Source organism: Phacochoerus africanus, chromosome 15 (assembly GCF_016906955.1).
Source record: "Phacochoerus africanus isolate WHEZ1 chromosome 15, ROS_Pafr_v1, whole genome shotgun sequence".
NCBI lineage: Eukaryota > Metazoa > Chordata > Mammalia > Artiodactyla > Suidae > Phacochoerus > Phacochoerus africanus.
This window is the reverse complement of record NC_062558.1, coordinates 141405551-141423675: the sequence shown is the minus strand read 5'-3', so window position 1 is coordinate 141423675 and position 18125 is coordinate 141405551. Positions and strand designations below refer to the sequence as shown.

The window sequence follows — 18125 nt, the reverse complement described above, 5'->3', positions numbered from 1 at the left end:
ATTAATACTAGTCTTTCTCAAATTCTTCCAACAACAACAACAACAAAACTGAAGAGGAGGGACACTCCCAACTCACTCTGCGAGGCCAGCATCGCGCTGACATCAAAGCCAGAATAGGACAGCACCAGAAACCCACAGGCCAATATGTCCCTGACGAACGCGGGTGGACGAGTCCTCAGCGAAATCCCGGCAAAGTGAGTGCAGAGGTACGTTGAAAGCGGAGGTCCCGTCGTGGCTCAGTGGTTAACGAATCCGACTGGGAACCATGAGATTGCGGGTTCGGTCCCTGGCCTCGCTCAGTGGGTTAAGGACCCGGCATTGCCGTGAGCTGTGGTGTAGGCTGAAGACGCGGCTCGGATCTGGCATTCCTGTGGCTCTGGTGCAGGCCAGCGGCTGCAGCTCCAATTCGACCCCTAGCCTGGGAACCTCCATATGCCGTGGGAGTGGCCCCAGAAAAGGCAAAAAGATAAAAAAAAAAAAAAGTATGTTGAAAGGATCATACACCATGGTCAGGTGGGGTCTGTCCGGGGGTGCAAGGATGCTTCGACATAAGCAAATCAACAGATGTTATTCACCGCATTAACAGAGTAAAGAGAAATAAATCATAGGATTATTTCAATAGAAGCAGAGAAGGCATCTGGCAAAATTCAGCATCCTTTCATGGTTAAAATCTTTCAACAAATTGGGTAGAGAAGGGATTGTCCTCAACACGGCCAAGGCCACTTATGACAAGCTCACAGCTCACATCATCTCAATGGTGAAAGGCTGAAAGCGTCCCTCTAAGTTCAGAACAAGACAAGGATGCCCACTCTCACCACTCTGATTCAACACAGTCCTGAGCCAGAACAGCCAGACAAGAGAAGAAAAATACAAGGCATCCAAAGTAGGAGGGAAGAAATAAAATCGTCTCTATTTGTACACGATAGGATCTCAAACACAGAAAATCTTAGATTCTGCAAAAAACCTTTTAGAACTAATCAACAAATTCACTAAAATTTCGGGACACAAAATCAGCATACATAAATCTGTTACATTTCTATACACTAACAATGGAATATCCGAAAAAGACGTAAAACAATCACACTATCAGTGACATAAAAAACACAAAATATTTAGGAATATGTTTAACCAAGGAGGTAAAAGCCCGGTACCCGGAAAAGAATACGACTTTGATGAGAGAAACTAAAGAAGACACAAATAAATGGTACGATATCTTGTGTTCATGGATCAGAAGAATTAATATTGTTAAAATGCCCAGCATACCGAAAGCCATCTGAATAAATCACTATTAATAGTCCCATGTTGTGTTCAAAGAAATGGGAAAAACAACCCAAAAGTTCTTATGGAACCACAAAAGACTGCAAATAGCCAAAGCAATCCTGAGAAAGAACAAAGCTGGATGGCGTTCCCTGGTGGTCTAGTGGTTAGGATTTGGTGCTTTCACCACTGCAGCCTGGGTTCAGTTCCTGCTCTGGGAAGTGATATCCCCATTAATCCACTGCACACTGTAGCCAAAAAAAAAAAGACCAAAGCTAGAGGCATCACATTTCCTGGTGTGTGTGTTACACAGCTCCTCTAGCAATCAAACCAGTATGCGACTGGCATAAACTCAATCACACAGACCAATGGAACAGAATTGAGAGCTCCGAAATAAAACCATGCAAATACCGCCAACTAACGCTTGACCAGGAAGCTAAGACTACTGACTGGGAAAGGACAGTCTTTTCAATAAATGGTGTTGGAAAAAACCAGACCACACACAAAAACTAACTCATGGTGGATTAAAGACTTAAATAGAAGACCTGAAAACTGTAAAACTCATAGAAAACAAACAAACAAAAAAAAAACAAACGAAAACAGGGGAAAATCTCCTTGACATTGGTCTTGGCAACGATTTTTTTGGATATGACACCACAAAAGCACCAAGATAAAAAACCAATCAATAGAATCACATCAGACTAAAAAGCTTCTGCAGAGCAAAAGAAACAATTAACCAAATGAAAAGGCCAACTACAGAGTGTGAGAACATATTTGCAAACCATCTATCGCACAGGGAGTTAATACCTAAAATACAGAAAGAACTCACACAATTCAACAGCAAAAAAGTAATCTGATTAAAAGGTGGACAGAGGAACGGAACAGATATTTCCCCAAGAAGACGTACCAAAATACCAGGGGGGCGCAGGGAAAGAGGCTCACATCACCACCCATCAGGGACATGCAAATCGGAATCACCACGAGAGGTCGCGACACCGGTCAGACGGCCATTGTCAAAAGACACGTGAGAAAGAGTGTTGGTGGCGGGCGGCGGACAACAGGGAGCTCCGCCGCGGGGTTGGCGGGAATGGAACTGGTGCAGCAATTACAGAAAACAGTACGGAGCTTCCTCAAAATACTAGGACCAGAAATGCCGCAGGACCCCGTGCGTGCCCGTCCGGGTACATCCAGAGGCGATGAAGTCAGGGTCTCCAAGAGAGGCCTGCCTCCCGCGTTCACGGCAGCATCGAGAACATTGGCTGAGGCGTGGACGCTACTCGAGCGTCTGTCTTTGGACGGACAGACAAGGAGGTGCCGGACGTGCCCACGTGGACTGTTGCTCAGCCGGAGAAAGAGGGGTGGGCCCTGAGGGCGTGATGCTCAGTGAAACGAGTCAGAGAAGGACACAGGGTGGGTGCCGCTTGTGCGCAGAAGCCAGGACAGCGGAACTCAGAGCACAGGGAGTTCCCGGGGGGGGGGGGGGGGCTGCGGGGCCTGGGCGGGAAACGGGGAGACCATGGCGGAAGGGCGCAAACCCCCAGTTATAAGAGGAGGCGGTGCTCGGCGTCGACCACACGGCCTGGCAACTCCGCTCCGCCTGGTTCAGAGGCGCCAGGAGAGCAGAGCCTGCGGTTCTCGCGACCAGGAGGTGGCGGTTAGTGAGCAGCTGTGAACCGAGCTGCTGTGCAAAGTTGGGAGAGATGTGAGTCCTTCAGACAGGAGGTCGCGGGCCTCAGACGACCGTGTCAACTCTGTCGCAGAAAAGCTGGAAGACAGACTCGGGGGGGGGGGGGGGGGGGGCGGGGACAGAGGCCGTGTCCTCTCTTTCTCGAGTCCTGTCGGCGCGGCTTTGGGAAAGTGCACTTTACAAACCTGGCCCTGCCCGCCCCGTCGGCCCCCGGCTCTGCAGCTGCTGTCGTGCCGGCACAGTCTCCGCTCCCCTCTGACGGGAAGCTACGAACACGATGGCGACCTGTTCATCTGGGGAGCCTTCCTGTCTCCAGCTGCGCCCCCCCTGCAGCCTTTATTCTGGCATTTCCCCAGAGTTCCCCGGAGATCTCAGGCCCACAAACACGTCATCCACAGACAAGACAAGCCTGGTCCACGGTGGCGTCCTGCTCGGGGCCCCACGGACACGACGGAGGCATCAGAGACTAGGGAACCCGGTCCCTCGGAGGATGCTCGGAGTACAGCCCCCACCCCCTTCGCGGTCATGGGCCGCCCAGGCCTGCCTGTCCCCATGCCCCGGGTACGCCCCTGCCACCTGGGCAGCCCCGTCGCCTGGAAGGGGGCCAGCGGCTCATTTCTCTGCGGGACTCGGCTCCCTCCACAAAAGGAGCCTCTGCAGGGAGCGCAGGCCACCTCCCCGAACCCCCGAAGACCTGGTGAGCCAGCAGGGCTGCGGCTGCTGCGCACAGGCGTCGTCGCAGAACAGGCGACCGGCCTCGACGCTGGTGGCAGGTGCACGTACATGGGCGCGCTTGGCCCACAGTCGGGTCCAGGCAGAGGGAAAGAGAGAAGACCTCGTAACGTGTTTGAAGCCGACAAGCGGCTGCTGAGAAGAAAGTTCTGTGGTGACTACGTGCTGCATGCGCTGCTTCCTTCCGGATGCTGGTTCCAGGGGGTGCGGCCTGGGCGCTCATCCGAGCGGGTGCGTTTTCCTCTGCACACGGGTTTCTACAGGAAACCGCGGCTTCGGTTCCAGACACCGCAAGGAAGCCAGAATGGCCGCAGAGCCAGTCGCGGGGACCTTCTGGTTTTCGGTGCGGAGAAAAGCTATGTTTATACTGTAGTCTGGTCTAGGGCGTGTGTAACAGCACTATGTACATACTTCAATTAAAAAGTACTTTACTGCTAAAAGAACCGCTAACTGTCATCTGAGCTTTCAACAACTTGACCTCTTTCTGACAGTGGAGGCTCTTACCTTGGTGTCAACGGCTGTGGACTGATCAGGGTGGTGGCTGCTGAGGGCTGGGTGGCAATTTCTTCAAGTGAGACACACGGAACGTGCCGCAAGATGGGTGCCTCTCCTCTCGTGAACGATTTCTTTGAAGCGGGCAGTGCTGGCTGACAGCGTTTCATGCACGGCAGGACTTCTCTCAAAATCGAAGTCGCTGCTCTCACATCCTGCTGCTGCTTTACCAACTAAGTTCTGTAATATTCCTTTTTGTTTTTTGGCTGCAACCAGAGCACATGGATGCTCCTGGGCCAGGAATCGAATCCAAACTGCAGCTGCAACCCATGACACAGCTATGGCAATGCCAGATCCTTAGCCCACAGCGGGAATTCCCTAGGTAATCGTTTAAATAAATCCTTTGCTGTCATTTCAACAGTCTTCACAGCCCCTCCACCAGCAGCAGCTGCCACCTCAAGAAGCTCCTCTCTTGGCTCACCCCTCAGAAGCAGCTCCTCATCGGTTCCTGCTTCATCCTGAGATGCAGCGACTCGGGCACATCTTCGGGCTCCACCTCTAATTCTAGTTCTCTTGCTGTTTCCACCACATCTGCAGTGACCTCCACCCCGAGGTCTGGAACCCCTCAGAGTCATCCACGGGGGTTAGAATCTACTTCTTCCAAACTCCTGTTGATGTGGATACTTTGACCTCTTCCCATGAATCACAACTGTTCTTATTGGCATCTAGAACGGTGACTCTTTTCCAGAAGGTTTTGTTTTGCTGTGTTCTTAGGGCCGCACCCTCGGCATATGGAGGTTCCCAGGCTAGGGGTCGAATCGGAGCTGTAGCCACTGGCCTACACCAGAGCCACAGCAACGAGGGATCCGAGCCGCGTCTGTGGCCTACACCACAGCTCATGGCAACACCGGATCCTTAACCCACTGAGCCGCGTCTGTGGCCTACACCACAGCTCATGGCAACTCTGGATCCTTAAAGGACCCACTGAGCGAGGCCAGGGATCGAACCCGCAACCTCACGGTTCCTAGTCGGGTTCGTAACCCTCTGAGCCACGACGGGAACTCGCCAGACTTTTCCTCTGCAGCTTCCTCTCCTCCCTCAGCCTTCACAGAACCGGAGGGAGTTGGGGCCTTGCTCTGGACGAGGCTTCTGTCCAGACCGCTCACACTTTCTCCATCTCAGCAAGAAGGCGGCTTCTCTTTCTTACTGTCTAGTGTTCCCTGGCGTCGCACTTCCGACTGCCTTCAGGAACTGTTCCTTTGTGTCCACTGCTTGGCCAATATTGGGCACAAGGAGCCTTGGCTTTCCACATGCCTTCCTCATGCGTCTTCATCCCGTCTGGCCTTTGACTTAAAGTGAACACCCACCAACGACTCTGCCCTTCCCGGGAACCTTGGAAGCCACTGCACCGTCTTCACTGGCCCAACTTATATGACTCTTGTGTCCCAGGGAACAAGGAGGCCGGAGGATGGGGAGAGGGGTGGGGGGACCGCCGGCGAGGGGCGCGGTCAGCACGCACACCCCTTAGGGTTGTCTGCCACCAAGCAAGTCCGAGGGTGACCATCGCCAGTGAGGAGCAAGAGGAGCGCCCGCTGATCCCAGGTCACCAGAACAAATGCGCCAAAACTAACAACGTCTGAAATGGACGGAGAATCACCAAAAGGTGACAAGGGACACAAAGTGAACAAATGCAGTGGGAAATGGCGCCCACAGACTCGCTCGACGCAAGGCTGACACCAAGCTTCGACTCATGAAAAACACAGCATCTGCAAAGCACAGGGAAGCGCCGTAAAGCAAGGTCTGCCTGCACAGAAATAAGAAGGAAGGAGAACCCAGCCCGTTCATTCAGCAGACATTCCAAGCGAAATAAACACTCAGACGTGAAAGACACTGTGAATACGAAGTGGCAAAACTGGGGTTTCCTGGGGAAATTCTCAGCTTCGGCTGTTAACCCCAAGACGAGAGGAGAAAAGCTCAAGACGGACGAGCTGAGCGTCCGACCCAAGTTAGGGAGACTCACCGAACTCGAGACAAGTACACGAAGCAAGCGGAAACCTAAGAGCAGAATCGATGGAGAAGAAAAAGCCGGCTCAAGAGGTGCTGCCTGGTGACGGCGGCTCTCAGGAGAGCTGATGCGGGAACTCCCACACGGAGGTTTGGCGAAGACACGCGGGCTCGACTGATGGGGCTTGACCTCTGCTGACCGAGCAGCCCGTCCCGCGCACGCTGTTCACCTGCTTTCACCCTTAAAGAAGAGAATGGCTTTAAAACCTAACCGGAGTCACTGCGGTGCAGGCATCCAGGGAGGAGCTGAGTGGCCATCGTGGATGTGGTTCACGAAGAACTTGAATTTTCTGAGCTGTATCAGCCTGGAGGACACCGCCAGCCGCTCTCTCTCGAGAGTACGATCCAGCAGCTGCCATGGCAACCGGAGGCGCGCCCCTCGTGACCGTGCAACCGTTCGGGACCCCACCCAATCCTTGCTCAACAAGCACCGAACGCCTTGCCAACTCCAGTCCTAACTCTTGCCAAACAACGTGTGTAACCTGGTCGTGGTCTTTCTGAGCCACGCACTCCCATTCCGCAGTCTGGGGAACGCGATTCAGGAGCTTCTGGGACCTGGCTCCCGGGCCGTAGTCCTCAGTTTGGCTCGGATAACACTCTTTTCGTTCCTCTCGTGGATGGCCATTGCTGACCTCTGTCGACAAAACCAGCAAAATACAACCCCCTCCCCCTGGAAGCCTGGCCACGGAAAGGAGAAAGAACCTGTCCAGTGAGTGGAGGGGCCAGACCCCCGATAAGGCAGGATTAAGAAAAAATATCATCTGCCATTTAAGAATACAGGTGAGAATGGATTCATTTTCAGAAATATATAGCTTATGAAAAGGCCAACTCAATAAGAAATACAAAACAGATAAATCCTAGAACTAGTGAAAATAGAGCAGCAGTTAAAAATCTTTGCTCAAAGGAAACAGATGGCCTCATAAGTACGTCTGACCAGACTTTGAAGGAGCAGCTCATCCCATTCTGACGTAAATAAACCCTTACACTTGTCGAGAGCAGGATGATCCTGGCAACGCCAGTCAGAAACACCCACAGAATGGAAAACTACCAGTCCACTTGCGAAAAATACACAGAGACCCAAAGCAGGCGTTGGCAGAGCAGACGCGGAAATGAGACAGGCATTCTCCTTGTGGCTCAGCTGGTTAAGGACCCAATGCTGTTTCTGTGAGGATGTGCATTCAGTCCCTGGCCTCACTCAGCAGGCTAAGGATCCACGAAGCTGCAGTGTGGGTCACAGATGCGGCTCAGGGTCTCTGCTGCTGAGGCTCTGGTGTAGGCTGGCGGCTCAGATTCAACCCCTGGCCTGAGAACTTCTATATGCCTCCGGGGCAGCCATAAAAGGAAAAAAAAAAAAAAAAGAGAGAGAGAGAGAGGGAAAAAAAAAAAAAAGACACAGCCAGTTTAGTTTTCTTTAAGTAGAAAAGGATGACTTACTGTTAGAAAATAAATGCAGAAATATTAAAATTTTTTGTCTTTTTAGGGCTGCACCTGCGGCATATGGAAGTTCCCAGGCTAGGAGTCGAAATGGAGTCACAGCTGCTGGCCTACACCACAGCTCATGGCAACGCCGGATCCTTAACCCACTGAGCGAGGCCAGGGATGGCGCCCATGTCCTCATGGATACTAGTTGGGTTCCTTACCACTGAGCCACAATGGGAACTCCCCAATACTAAAATCTTCACAATTATTTCAAAGGCTGCAGAAGCATTTCATGGAAGAAATGCTCTGGCTCAGCAGGGACCTCGGGAGCCGAGGCACACGTCACCTGCACGGGAAGGGGGAGGCACTCTCCCAGGACCGGAGTAACCACTGACCCCGTCGCCCGCTGCTCCCGCCTACGTGTGCGACGCAGGATGGCAAACTTGGCACCAAACCTTTTGACGTGGGAACAGCACTGTCTGCCACCTTCTGCTGGTGACTTGATCGGTTACATAGAAAAACCACGAGACCTATAAGTTATTAGAAATAATAAAAGGACTTATCAAGACAGCCGACGTAAGATGAAGACGCTAAAGCGAGCTGCAGTTCTGCAGACCAGCCACGAGAAGCAGAACCGAGACTACGAAGACGAGAATCAGAAAACAGCCCTTTCCCGAGAATAAACCAGTTGAGGACATCCAAGTAAAAATTACAGTAACCTTTTATTCATTCATTTGTTTCTTAGTTTTATTTATGGCCACACCTGTGGCATGTGGGAGGTCCCTGCCGGGGTGGAATCCGAGCCACCACTTCAGCAGTGTCGGATCCTTGCCTTCACTGCGCGGGGCCGGGGACTGAACCTGCGCCTCCGAGGCGACCTGAGCCACCGCAGTCGGACTCTTAACCCACGGTGCCACAGTGGGACCTCCCTACAGTAAACCTTTAAAGACGCTGCTGAGACATTAAATGAGAGCTAAATGAATGAAGAGGTAAACACGAGGCGCTTACGGAGACGACCGTGTGTTACAGGGTGTGGAGTGTCCCCACCTAATCTGTGGATTCGGCGCGACTCTGGTCAAAACGCCAACAGAGACTTTTAGGGAACGTGACGCTAATTAGAAAACGGACATGGAAGAAGAGAGTTAAGAGCAGCCGGAAACTTCCGAAAGGGACCGGGCGCGGGCACTTGCCCTGATGCTGGGCGCGTCGAGAAGCTGGGGCGCGAATAGCGCAGAGGCCTGTCTGGACCTGGGGTCCGTGGGGCTTAGGTGGCGTGTGCCCAGGCTAGCCGATCCACAGCTGGGAAAAACGGTTGTCTGCGTAGAAACCGGACCCTCCTTCGCGCTGTGGGCAAAAGCAACCTCCGGCGGGTTAAGTACGAAGAACAAACCCTCAACCTCTTGGCAGAAAATGTCAGCAAACATCTGTTCAGCCCTGAGGTTGGGAAGGAGTCTTAGGGTGCAAACAACCCAACAATAACCTGGCTCTACTAGAAACCTGCAGCTTTTTCCGCCGGGGAATGCCTCCAGGCGGCTTTTCCCCAAGTGTGGCTCCAGAGGCTCAGTAGGTCCATGACCACACGTGGAGGGGACTCCGGGGCCGCGGGCCGTCACTGCAGACTGAACGCAGCCGCCGCCGGGAGGATCCAGGCCTCCACGGAGCCACGGGTTCAAGAGTCACAAACACCTAAAACAAGGCCACTCTTCCCACTGTTTGCAGGGGGAACATGCTGTCATTTTTCATAAAAGTATGTGACACATGTTACTATGCAATAGGTTCATGATGGTTCTTTTACAATGAATTAACAAGTAAGCTTTTAATGTGTTTCTCTGTTCGTTTTTTTAATTTTTTCCCGCTGTGCAGCATGGGGATCAAGTTACTCTTACATGTATACATTTTTCCCCACGCTTTGTTCTGTTGCAACATGAGTATCTAGACATAGTTCTCGATGCTATGCAGCAGGCTCTCCTTGTAAATCCCTTCTAAATTGGGTCTGATGAACCCACGCGCCTGATCCCTCCCACTCCTCCCTCTCCCGTCACGCGGCCACAAGTCTCCTCTCCAAGCCCATGATTTTCTTTTCTGTGGAGATGTTCATTTGTGCTGGATACTAGATTCCAGTTATAAGTGATATCAAGTGGTATTTCGCTTCTCTGTTTTAATCTGCGGAGCAGTAAATACTGACAGATGTAACTCACGCAAACAGCCGCTCTTTGGGGACTCAACAATTTTAGGGTGTAAAGTATCTGAAGAACCAAAACATTGGAGGACGGCTGCCTTAAGGGAAGTGAGAAGACACAGACTGGACGTGACACGTGCAAATCTGACGAAGCGGCTGAAAGTGTGTGGAGAAAAGCCTAACAACTGGATAGAAACGGGCTTTCCCATTAAGGGACCCCCCACCCAGCACCCGCAAGGCCGCAGAGGGGGCCGAGCTGGATCTGCAGGAGCGGGGTCGCTGGTGGGAGTGCCCTTGGGGGAACCCCTCGGGCATCAGCTGTGGTCACCTTCCCTGCTCGGCAGTGAGGTTGCCGCCCGGCCAGGAGGCCCTGCCCGCACACACGGGCACAGGAGGCTGCGCAGAGCAGCACCGGCCCCAGCCGGCCTCCGTCACTAAGACCCAACACGTGCTTAGTGTGTAAGCCACACAGGGGCAGCCGTGTAAAAGAAAGTTACAGAAGCTAACACGCAGCACGAGGCTCTTTTCAGAAAGATACCAGCATGAAGGCTCGGCCTCTGCTGGCCCCGCTTCTCCAGGGCAGCCTGTCACCCTGGGGCATGTGCCCTGGAGGGGGGGTGCCGTGTCCACCCCGCTGAGCAGGCTTGGAGGCCAGGGCTGCCGCCCACATGCGAGGGTGCCTGTCCGGAGGCCAAGAGCCTCCCCAGCCTGTGCGCTGTGCCCCTCATGCCCCCAGAGGAGCTGTGCCCCCCCCTACCCCCGCCCCCACCCCGGCGGGAAACACCAGGCCCTTTAGCATCTTAAAGGCAGTGATTCACCCTTGGAGGACACACACACCGCCAGACAGAGGCGGTCACGGCAGGCCCCCCCCTACTCCCCGCCAGGGGGGCAGCAGCCTCGGCTCCGGAGGGCGTGGCTGGGGGTGGGGGCTCTGGCGCCCTGGCTGCCACCTACCTCAAAGGTGTTCCCCGTCACATCGAACTCCGGGGGGACGAAGGCTCCCTCGGGGTCGTCTGGGGGGCGGAAGAGAAGGCGCCAGGTCACACGGCCTGAAGCCCCCACAGCCGGGCCTCCCCGGGCGCCTCCACCCCGTCCTGGGTTCCTCGAAGCATGGTGCACGTCTCAGCCTCGGAGGCGCGGGAAGCCGCCTTCGCCAGAGTGTGGGAGGGACGTGGCTCCAAGGCGGGGAAGTGAGGTCTGGCCTGGCTTCCGGGAGGGGGGCGGCTCGGGCGGGAGAGGCCTCCCTAGTTGTGGGGGGGGGCTGCGTGTGCTGAGGCTGCGGCCACGACCTGCGGTCCCCACGGGGCTGCCGCCCCTGGCGCCGGGAGGGCTCACCGCTGAGCTGCTCCATGAAGCACAGGTTCCCGCTGGTGTTGAAGGCCAGGGTGTCGGGCGTAATGCACAGGATGCGGAAGAGGGCCGAGTGGGCGACGCTCCTCAGCGCCAGGCTGCACTCCAGGCACACGGCCCAGGCCTCCTGCTCGCTGAGGCCGCCGTCGCGCAGGGAGAGGACATCGGTCAGGGACACGTTCTCCTGCCGAGACAGGCCTCGCTGAGCCGCGCGGAGGGGCCACGGGTCCGGGGACGCGCCCCTTGGCCGAGGCCGACACCCCGCCGCTGAGACGCACCCCCGGGAAGCCGACGGCGCGGGGACGGGGTTCTAGGCCCGGTCTCAGGAAACCCAGCCTCGTCTCTCCAGGGGTCCCTGCACGCCAGAGGCCGCAGAGCATCTGCTGAAACATGAGTTGCTCCTGGAGCCGGGACCCAGGCCTTCGTCCCAGACGCGCCGGCCCACGCAGCCCGCGGCCAGCGGCCCACGGGCTCGGCACGGAGCTCGGCAGGCGCAGAGCTCCACCTCCTGTGAGCAGGTTGTAAGCAGGTGCACGGCCGTAGGCGCCTGGGGACAGGGAATTGGTGCCACAAGGCCCAGCCTTTTCAGGGGAGCTGCCTGCACAGCTAATGTGGCGTGAGCCTAAGATGGTCACGTGACGTCTGAGAACACACACACACACACACACACACACACACACACACACATACCCCTTCCCGATGACGCAGCCCTAGCGGCTCCTTCTGCAGAGCTGGACCCCAGGCCATCCACCCCTCCCCGACCCCAGGCTCAGCCTCCAGGTCCGACCACGAGAGCGCAGCCCCACTCACACTCACACGTGTGCTCACGTGTGTGCACACAGCACATTAACACACTGTCATGTGTGTGCACACATGGACACACCGACACGCACTCCCGTGTATCCACTGACTCAGACGCACACATGTTCAGGCAGGTCACACATGCACGATCACGCTTGTCAATGAGTGCACAACACACAGGCTCACACGCACCACCACACAGGTCCACAGGCCAGACGCCTTGCATCTCACAGCCTCTTCCTGGCCTACCACGTGGCGCCTTGGCATCTCCGTGTGTGTGTGTGTGTGTGTGTGTGTGCGTGTGCGTGCGCGCACGCCTGTGCCTGAAGCTGGGCCTGGTGGTGGCGGGAGGCAGGGTACATGAGTTGGGGCGCAGAGAGAGGGGTCCCCCACCTCTGCCACCATCCAGCTTCTGCCTCCACCCCCAGCGCACGGGACTGTGCACAAGTACTGCCAAGCAATGGGGCGCCTCCCGCCCTTGAACTTCGACCTGCACAGCTCGGGCCCCACAGCGAGCACAGGGGGCCGAGGGTTCGAACCGAGAAGGAGGGAGACAGTGAAGGGCAGCTGCGTGTCCGGCCGAGGGGGGACCGGGGCTGGGCGGCCGCGTGCCTTGGCGCGTCCCTCTGTCCCTCCCTTCTCGCCTTGGGGAGGGGCTCCAGGACTTCACCCCTGGGCCCCCCAGCTCCTTCCGCGGGGAGGCGGGGGGCAGGCTGGTCCGGACCGGAGAGGAGAAGGGCCTGCAGGGCCTGCATGCCGAGGGCCTTCCAGACGCCGCCGTGGGCCCTGCGGGGAGCGGGCACCGAGCCCTTCAGAGGAGGAACCAGAGCAAAGAGCAGAGCGGCGACAGCCTGGGCGGCGGAGGGCGTGGTGAGCCCGGAAGCCTCATCCCCGTCTCTCTGCTGCGTCCCCAGTGGTCACCCATGCAGTTCTTTTGGATTCGGCTCAAGTTGGGGGCCTGCCCAACCCCACGCAGGGCTCCTCAAGGCGAAGCAGTGCCTGCGGGGCCTGGTCAGAGAGGCGTCTCGGCACCACAAACACACACGCAGGCACGCAAACACACACGCATGTAAACACACAGAGGCCTACCCTAATAAAGAGCCCGAGGGCCCTGGGGCCTGGCTGTCTGGAGGGTGAATCTGAGACGGGCCCACTGCGGGGCCTCGACTCTCCCGCAGGCTGTGGCCGCACCAGGGGCAGCCCTGCCGGCTCCCGGGCTGTGAGGGATGTGCTGCCAGCGGAAGGGCCCATGGGTGTCTCAGGGCCCAGGGAACGGCTTTCTGCTCAGGCCCAGGCCCCTGCCACCCCTGCCCAGTGGGAAGATGTCCTGGGGAGGCCGAAGCTCCTCCGGGAAGCTGGAGACCTGTACCTGTTCACGGGGGTGAGGGACCTGCAGGGGGAGCACCCGCTGGGGGAACACCTACTGGGGGAGCACTTTCTGGGGGAGCACCTTCTGGGGGTGCACCTGCTGGGGGAGCATCTATTCAGGGGGAGCACCCGCTGGGAGGATTCTCCACGTGGCTCGAGGGGTGAGTTCCATGGGTCCTGAGTCATTGCTTCTATACGGCCAAGGCCCCCCACAGGCAGGACAGTCGCAGCCCCACCAGGCGATGGGGAGGCCGGATTCAGCTGAAGCAGGTTCTGGGACGGAGCTCAGGGATGCCGAGGGAAGAACTCCCACGTGATGAGGGGCCTGGACCTGGTCCCGTGGTTGCCTCCCTCTGGGACCTGCCACCTGTCCTCCGGTGGATCTCCTTTGCCTGGATCTGCAGCCCAAGTAGGGAGGGGGGAGCGCGGGATGCCCCTGGCTAAAAGGCACGTGTGGGCCGCTCAGCCCCCCCCACCCCCCACCCATGGCCCCGCAGAGCTCCAGTCCTGATGGACGGGAGCTGGTGGGCGCCCTGCACGTCTGTGCTCTTTCTCGAGGGGAGGCAGGCAGGTGGACAGTGTCTGGAGGCCTGCAGGGCTGCACAGGCCAAGGCAGATGTTTGGTGAGGTGGCGGCCTAGGAGGAGAGAAGCCGGCTTCTCCAGGAGCCCGCGCTCCAGCCCTGTGCCCAGCCCCCACGAGGGGGCCGCTGCAGGCTAGGGAGACACGTTCCTGCCACTGCCCACATGGCCTGACCTGGGCATCACTAGCCAGCCTCCGGTGACTCCATCTCCCGGGTACAGACCCACCCTCTGGGCAGGCCCAGAGCGTCTCCACAATCCAGCCCAGCCTATGGGGCTTGTACCCCCCCACTCACCGTGCTCCAGCAGGGCGCTGCCTGAAGGCAGGACCACCCAAGTCAGGAAAGAGTGGTCCCCCCACCTGCCACTGGGCAGGGGGGCAGGGAGGCAGGCAGACTTGACTTCCCAGGGCCCCCTTTGTCCCTAGTCTGCGTTCCCGAGGGCAGTGCCCACTTCCCGCCATGGGCCACTGTCAGGATACGGCTAAGGGGTGCCCTGTTCAGGGGCTTCTGTGCCCCACTCAGACGTAGACTGTGAGCCAGGGGTGCCTACCGGCCAAGAGACCCAAAAGTCATCTTGCACATTTCAAATGCACTCTTAGAGCAACGAACCTTTTCAGCCTTGGAACATGCTAGCAGGTCCCGCCCATGCGAAGCCCCAGTCACTGTCATCAGGACCTGAGGACAGCACCTCCCGGCCGCCAGAGCCCAGGCCTGGGGAGCTCCGCGCACGGCTGTCAGGGCCTGCCTGCCACCCTACACCTAGGGGTCACCCCGTGAGCGTGCCTCCCCTCTCCATGGCCAGTGGCTCACTTCTGTACAGACCCCCAGGGCACAGTGGGGGTCTCCTGCGTAGGGGCCCCCGTTGTGAGACCCCCGTCTGCTTCAGACCCCCAGGGCTGGGCTGGGGCTCAGCTCCCAGTCCACAGGTGCTGGGAGGTGCCCACTGGACTCACCCCTCGGGGGTCTGGGGACCTGGAGACCTGTGTCACCCCCTGCCTCCTGATGGCCTGGCGTCTGCCGGTCCCACAGCTGCACTGTGCAGGCCCCATCCTGGGCCTTTGTACCCATGCACCCGTGCTGCCTGCAGGTGGCTGTGACCTCCTGGGCCTCGCTGGGCAGGGCCACCCACTCCCACGCCTGAGGGTCGGCTGCAGCCCCAGTTTCTCCTGCTGGCGCCCACGGACCACATGTCTCCAGGACATGCGCCCAGAGTGAAGTTTCTGGGACACAGGTGCCAGTACCCCCCCTTCACTGTTGGTGCCAAAAGTTTTCCAAAGAGGCTGTTCCACCTCGTCCTCCCAGCAGCAGCTCAGGAGGGCGGCCGTGCCAGCTCCCTGCCAACTCGGGCTGCAGCCCAGCTTTCTGGTTCTTGCCAACCTGGCATTTGTGGAAAAGCAGGCGCGGGGGGTGTTTGGTGTTCCCTGATTTTGATGACATGGACCACCTTCCCAGGTTCACGAGCAAATGCATTTTCTCTGGGGTCCAGTGGAGGAGGGGCCTTCCAGGGGCTCCTGAGGAGGCGGGGGGGGGTCCTGCAGGGCTCTGTGTCTTGAGCTCACTGTACAGTCAGTTGACATAATTAGCTGTGTAATTAGCAAATGCCTGTGTCTCATGCGGCTGGTACAGTCTGAGGTCTGGTGCCCACTGTCCCTCCCTGGAGGCCACCTGCCGTCCTCGCCCACGGTTCCCTGCAGGGGGTCCTCCTGCAGGGCCCTCGCTTCTCTTACACAGGAGCTCTTCGATACCACCTGACTACGCAGCAGGCACAGTGCCACCTGTCCCCAGTGGAGATTTAAAACCTTCAGCACCAACCGCACCAAATGCGTGCAGGAAGCACGAGTCTGCAGCAGGGACGGGCCATTGGCTGCAGCCCCAGGGACGCTTCCTGTCTCAAGAGAACACACCCAGAGAGGCTGCGAGAAGGCTGAGGAGCCCCCAAACTTCCTCGCTGGATGCGGCCACCCACCTCACCTGGAGATGACGGTCACAGAATGGAGGGGACCTCGGGCCCCACGCGCTGGCTGAGCTGAGGCTGCTTGCACCCAGAGGGGCACTGGGGACGCGGCTACCAGGAGACGGTGTCAGGGCACAGCGGCAGGACAGACAGCGGGCTCTGGACTGAGGCTCAGGGTCCAAACCCGGCTCTATCTGTCCTGTTCACTTGGCACGAGTCACCAGCGTGCCAGGCAAGGGGACGCCGTGGGGCGGCTGATGCAGCAAGGCTCTGTGTGAAGACCCACATCCCGTGTCGGCCACGGGGGGCAGTTTGGGTGGGAAGGGACTCTTCCGACAGACACTAGAAATGCGTCCTCTGGGGCAGGGTTTGAAGGCTGTGGGCTGGGAGCCCCTTCTCTCCATCACAGCCACATCCAAGGTCCATCTAGTCCTCTGCTTTTCCTCTCCACAGCCAAATCCAGGCCACGGGGGGGGGGGGGGAAGGGCAAGCCCTGGGCACACTGCCACCAGGAAGGACCGCTCCCGCTCCTAGGGCCTGAGCCCCTCTGTCTGGAGAACTGGCTCTGCTGGGGAGGTGGGGGGCGTGGGCAGCTGAGGGCTAGGGGCCTGGGGCCACAGGCACGGTCCTTATGAGCCCCTCTAGTCCAGGGGGGACGGGCCTGGTCTGCTTGGCCGGCCAGCTTGCCCAGAGAGGCATGGTCGGGGCACCATGGCAGTGCTCTGCTATGAGCCTCATGGTGACAGTAGCCCCCACCCACAGATGGGGGCACGTGGCCACTGGGAGTGGGGAGGGCCCTGGCACCCATCCCACAGCCTGGCGAGACCAGAGGGACTTCTGGGAGCAGCTGCATCCTCTGGGGGCCACTTTTCGGGGGGAGGGACTGGCTTGTTCATGGGCCATGGAGTTTATCCATTCGTCCCCAGCCCACAGTCGTGGGGACACAGCGGGGGTGTCAGAGCTATGGGACAGACCTGGGCCCAGTGCCCACAGCTTCTCTGACAGAGTCACAAGCAGACTGGCTCTGGGAGCACTTGGCCTCTTCAGTGGCCAGAAGCCCCATGTGACAGAGACCTCAGCCCTCTGCACCTTGTGTGTGTGTGTGGGGGGGGGGCTCAGGACGTGGGCTCCTGACTGAAGGCAGCTGCTGTCCCCTATGCGCAGGAAGCCTCCCTCAGTCATGGGGGCCCCACCCCCAGATCCTGAACAGTCTGGCCTGATTGGGCTCTGCTGCCCCGCAGCTTCCCGCTGACCTCCCAGGGCCGCTGCGAGGGGGAACGCAGAGCTCTGGCCCTGCCCCCACGCCCGCCCCCACACTCATCCACCCAGGGTCTCTAATCGGGAGTCCACGCCGCAGGGTACCAACTCTGGCAGCGACAGCCCACCCGCTGCTGTCCCATGTGGCATCGAGGGTCCTGTCCCCTCTAAGAGAAAATGTCCGAGGCCGGGAGGGGGGGTTGTGAGAACAGCTGCGGGGTCCCCCTTGCTGCCCGACCGCCGGGGGCAGGCGGCCTTCTCCCCGGGGACTCTCCGCGAACCCCTAGGTGGGGGATGGTGGGGATCCCATCGGGGGGGGGGCTACCTCGTCCTCCTGCAGGGTGGGCAGAGGCTCGAAGTCGTAGAAGTCTAGGTCCTTGCCGTCCTCCTCATAAAAATCCGCCGCGGCCGGGTCCATGGCCTGCATCCTCGGGCGCGCCGGCGGCGCCACAGCCTCGGCCACCGCCCGCGCCGCGGCGCCCGGGGCCCGAAGGCGCACCTGCCGCCCGAGATCTGCGCAGGGTCCGCGGCCGCTCCCCGACTGGCCTTGCGTCTCCGCGGCCCCCGCGGCCCCCGCGCCGGCCGGGCAGCTCCGCGCGCCGGCGCCCGCTCCGCGCTCCCGGGCAGGCTCCGCGCGCAGGGCCGCCATGGCAACGCGCCCGCCCGCCGCCGCCCCCGCCCCCGCCCCGCCCCGCCCCGCCCCCGCGGCCCCGCCCCCACCCGCGGCCCCGCCCCCGGGGCGCCCCGCCCGCGCGCTGCCGCAGTGTCACCAGAGAGGGAGGGAGGCGGGGAGACACCTGCGCGCGGGTCGGGGCGGGGGTCCAGGCGGTGCTGTCTTTGGCGGGCTCTGGGGGCAGACCGGACCCCCGAGGGCGTTCTCAGGGACTCTGTCTCTTAGGGAGGTTGCCCGCATTCGGGGGCAGGGGGAGATGCACTGGGAGGGTGGGGGGCACCCTGCGCGCGGCTGACCCCGTTTGGGGGCG

At 59.0% G+C, this 18125-nt stretch overlaps 1 protein-coding gene across 3 annotated transcripts in view; it reads right to left on the bottom strand.

Annotated features, from left to right (window-relative positions):
• The window catches only part of KNDC1 (kinase non-catalytic C-lobe domain containing 1), a 55117-nt gene extending 37367 nt beyond the window's left edge, over positions 1-17750 (bottom strand). The window contains exons 1-3 of one of the 3 annotated variants that reach the window (XM_047761360.1): positions 17468-17750; positions 11166-11364; positions 10785-10843 (exon numbers count right to left, since the gene is read on the bottom strand). In XM_047761360.1, the coding sequence (XP_047617316.1) occupies positions 10785-10843; positions 11166-11364; positions 17468-17569 (360 nt within the window). In that variant the 5' untranslated portion in view covers positions 17570-17750. The remainder of the gene's footprint in view (positions 1-10784; positions 10844-11165; positions 11365-17467) is intronic. The other 2 variants (XM_047761359.1, XM_047761358.1) reach the window with 2 other exon arrangements.
• Between the last annotated feature and the right edge of the window lie 375 nt (positions 17751-18125).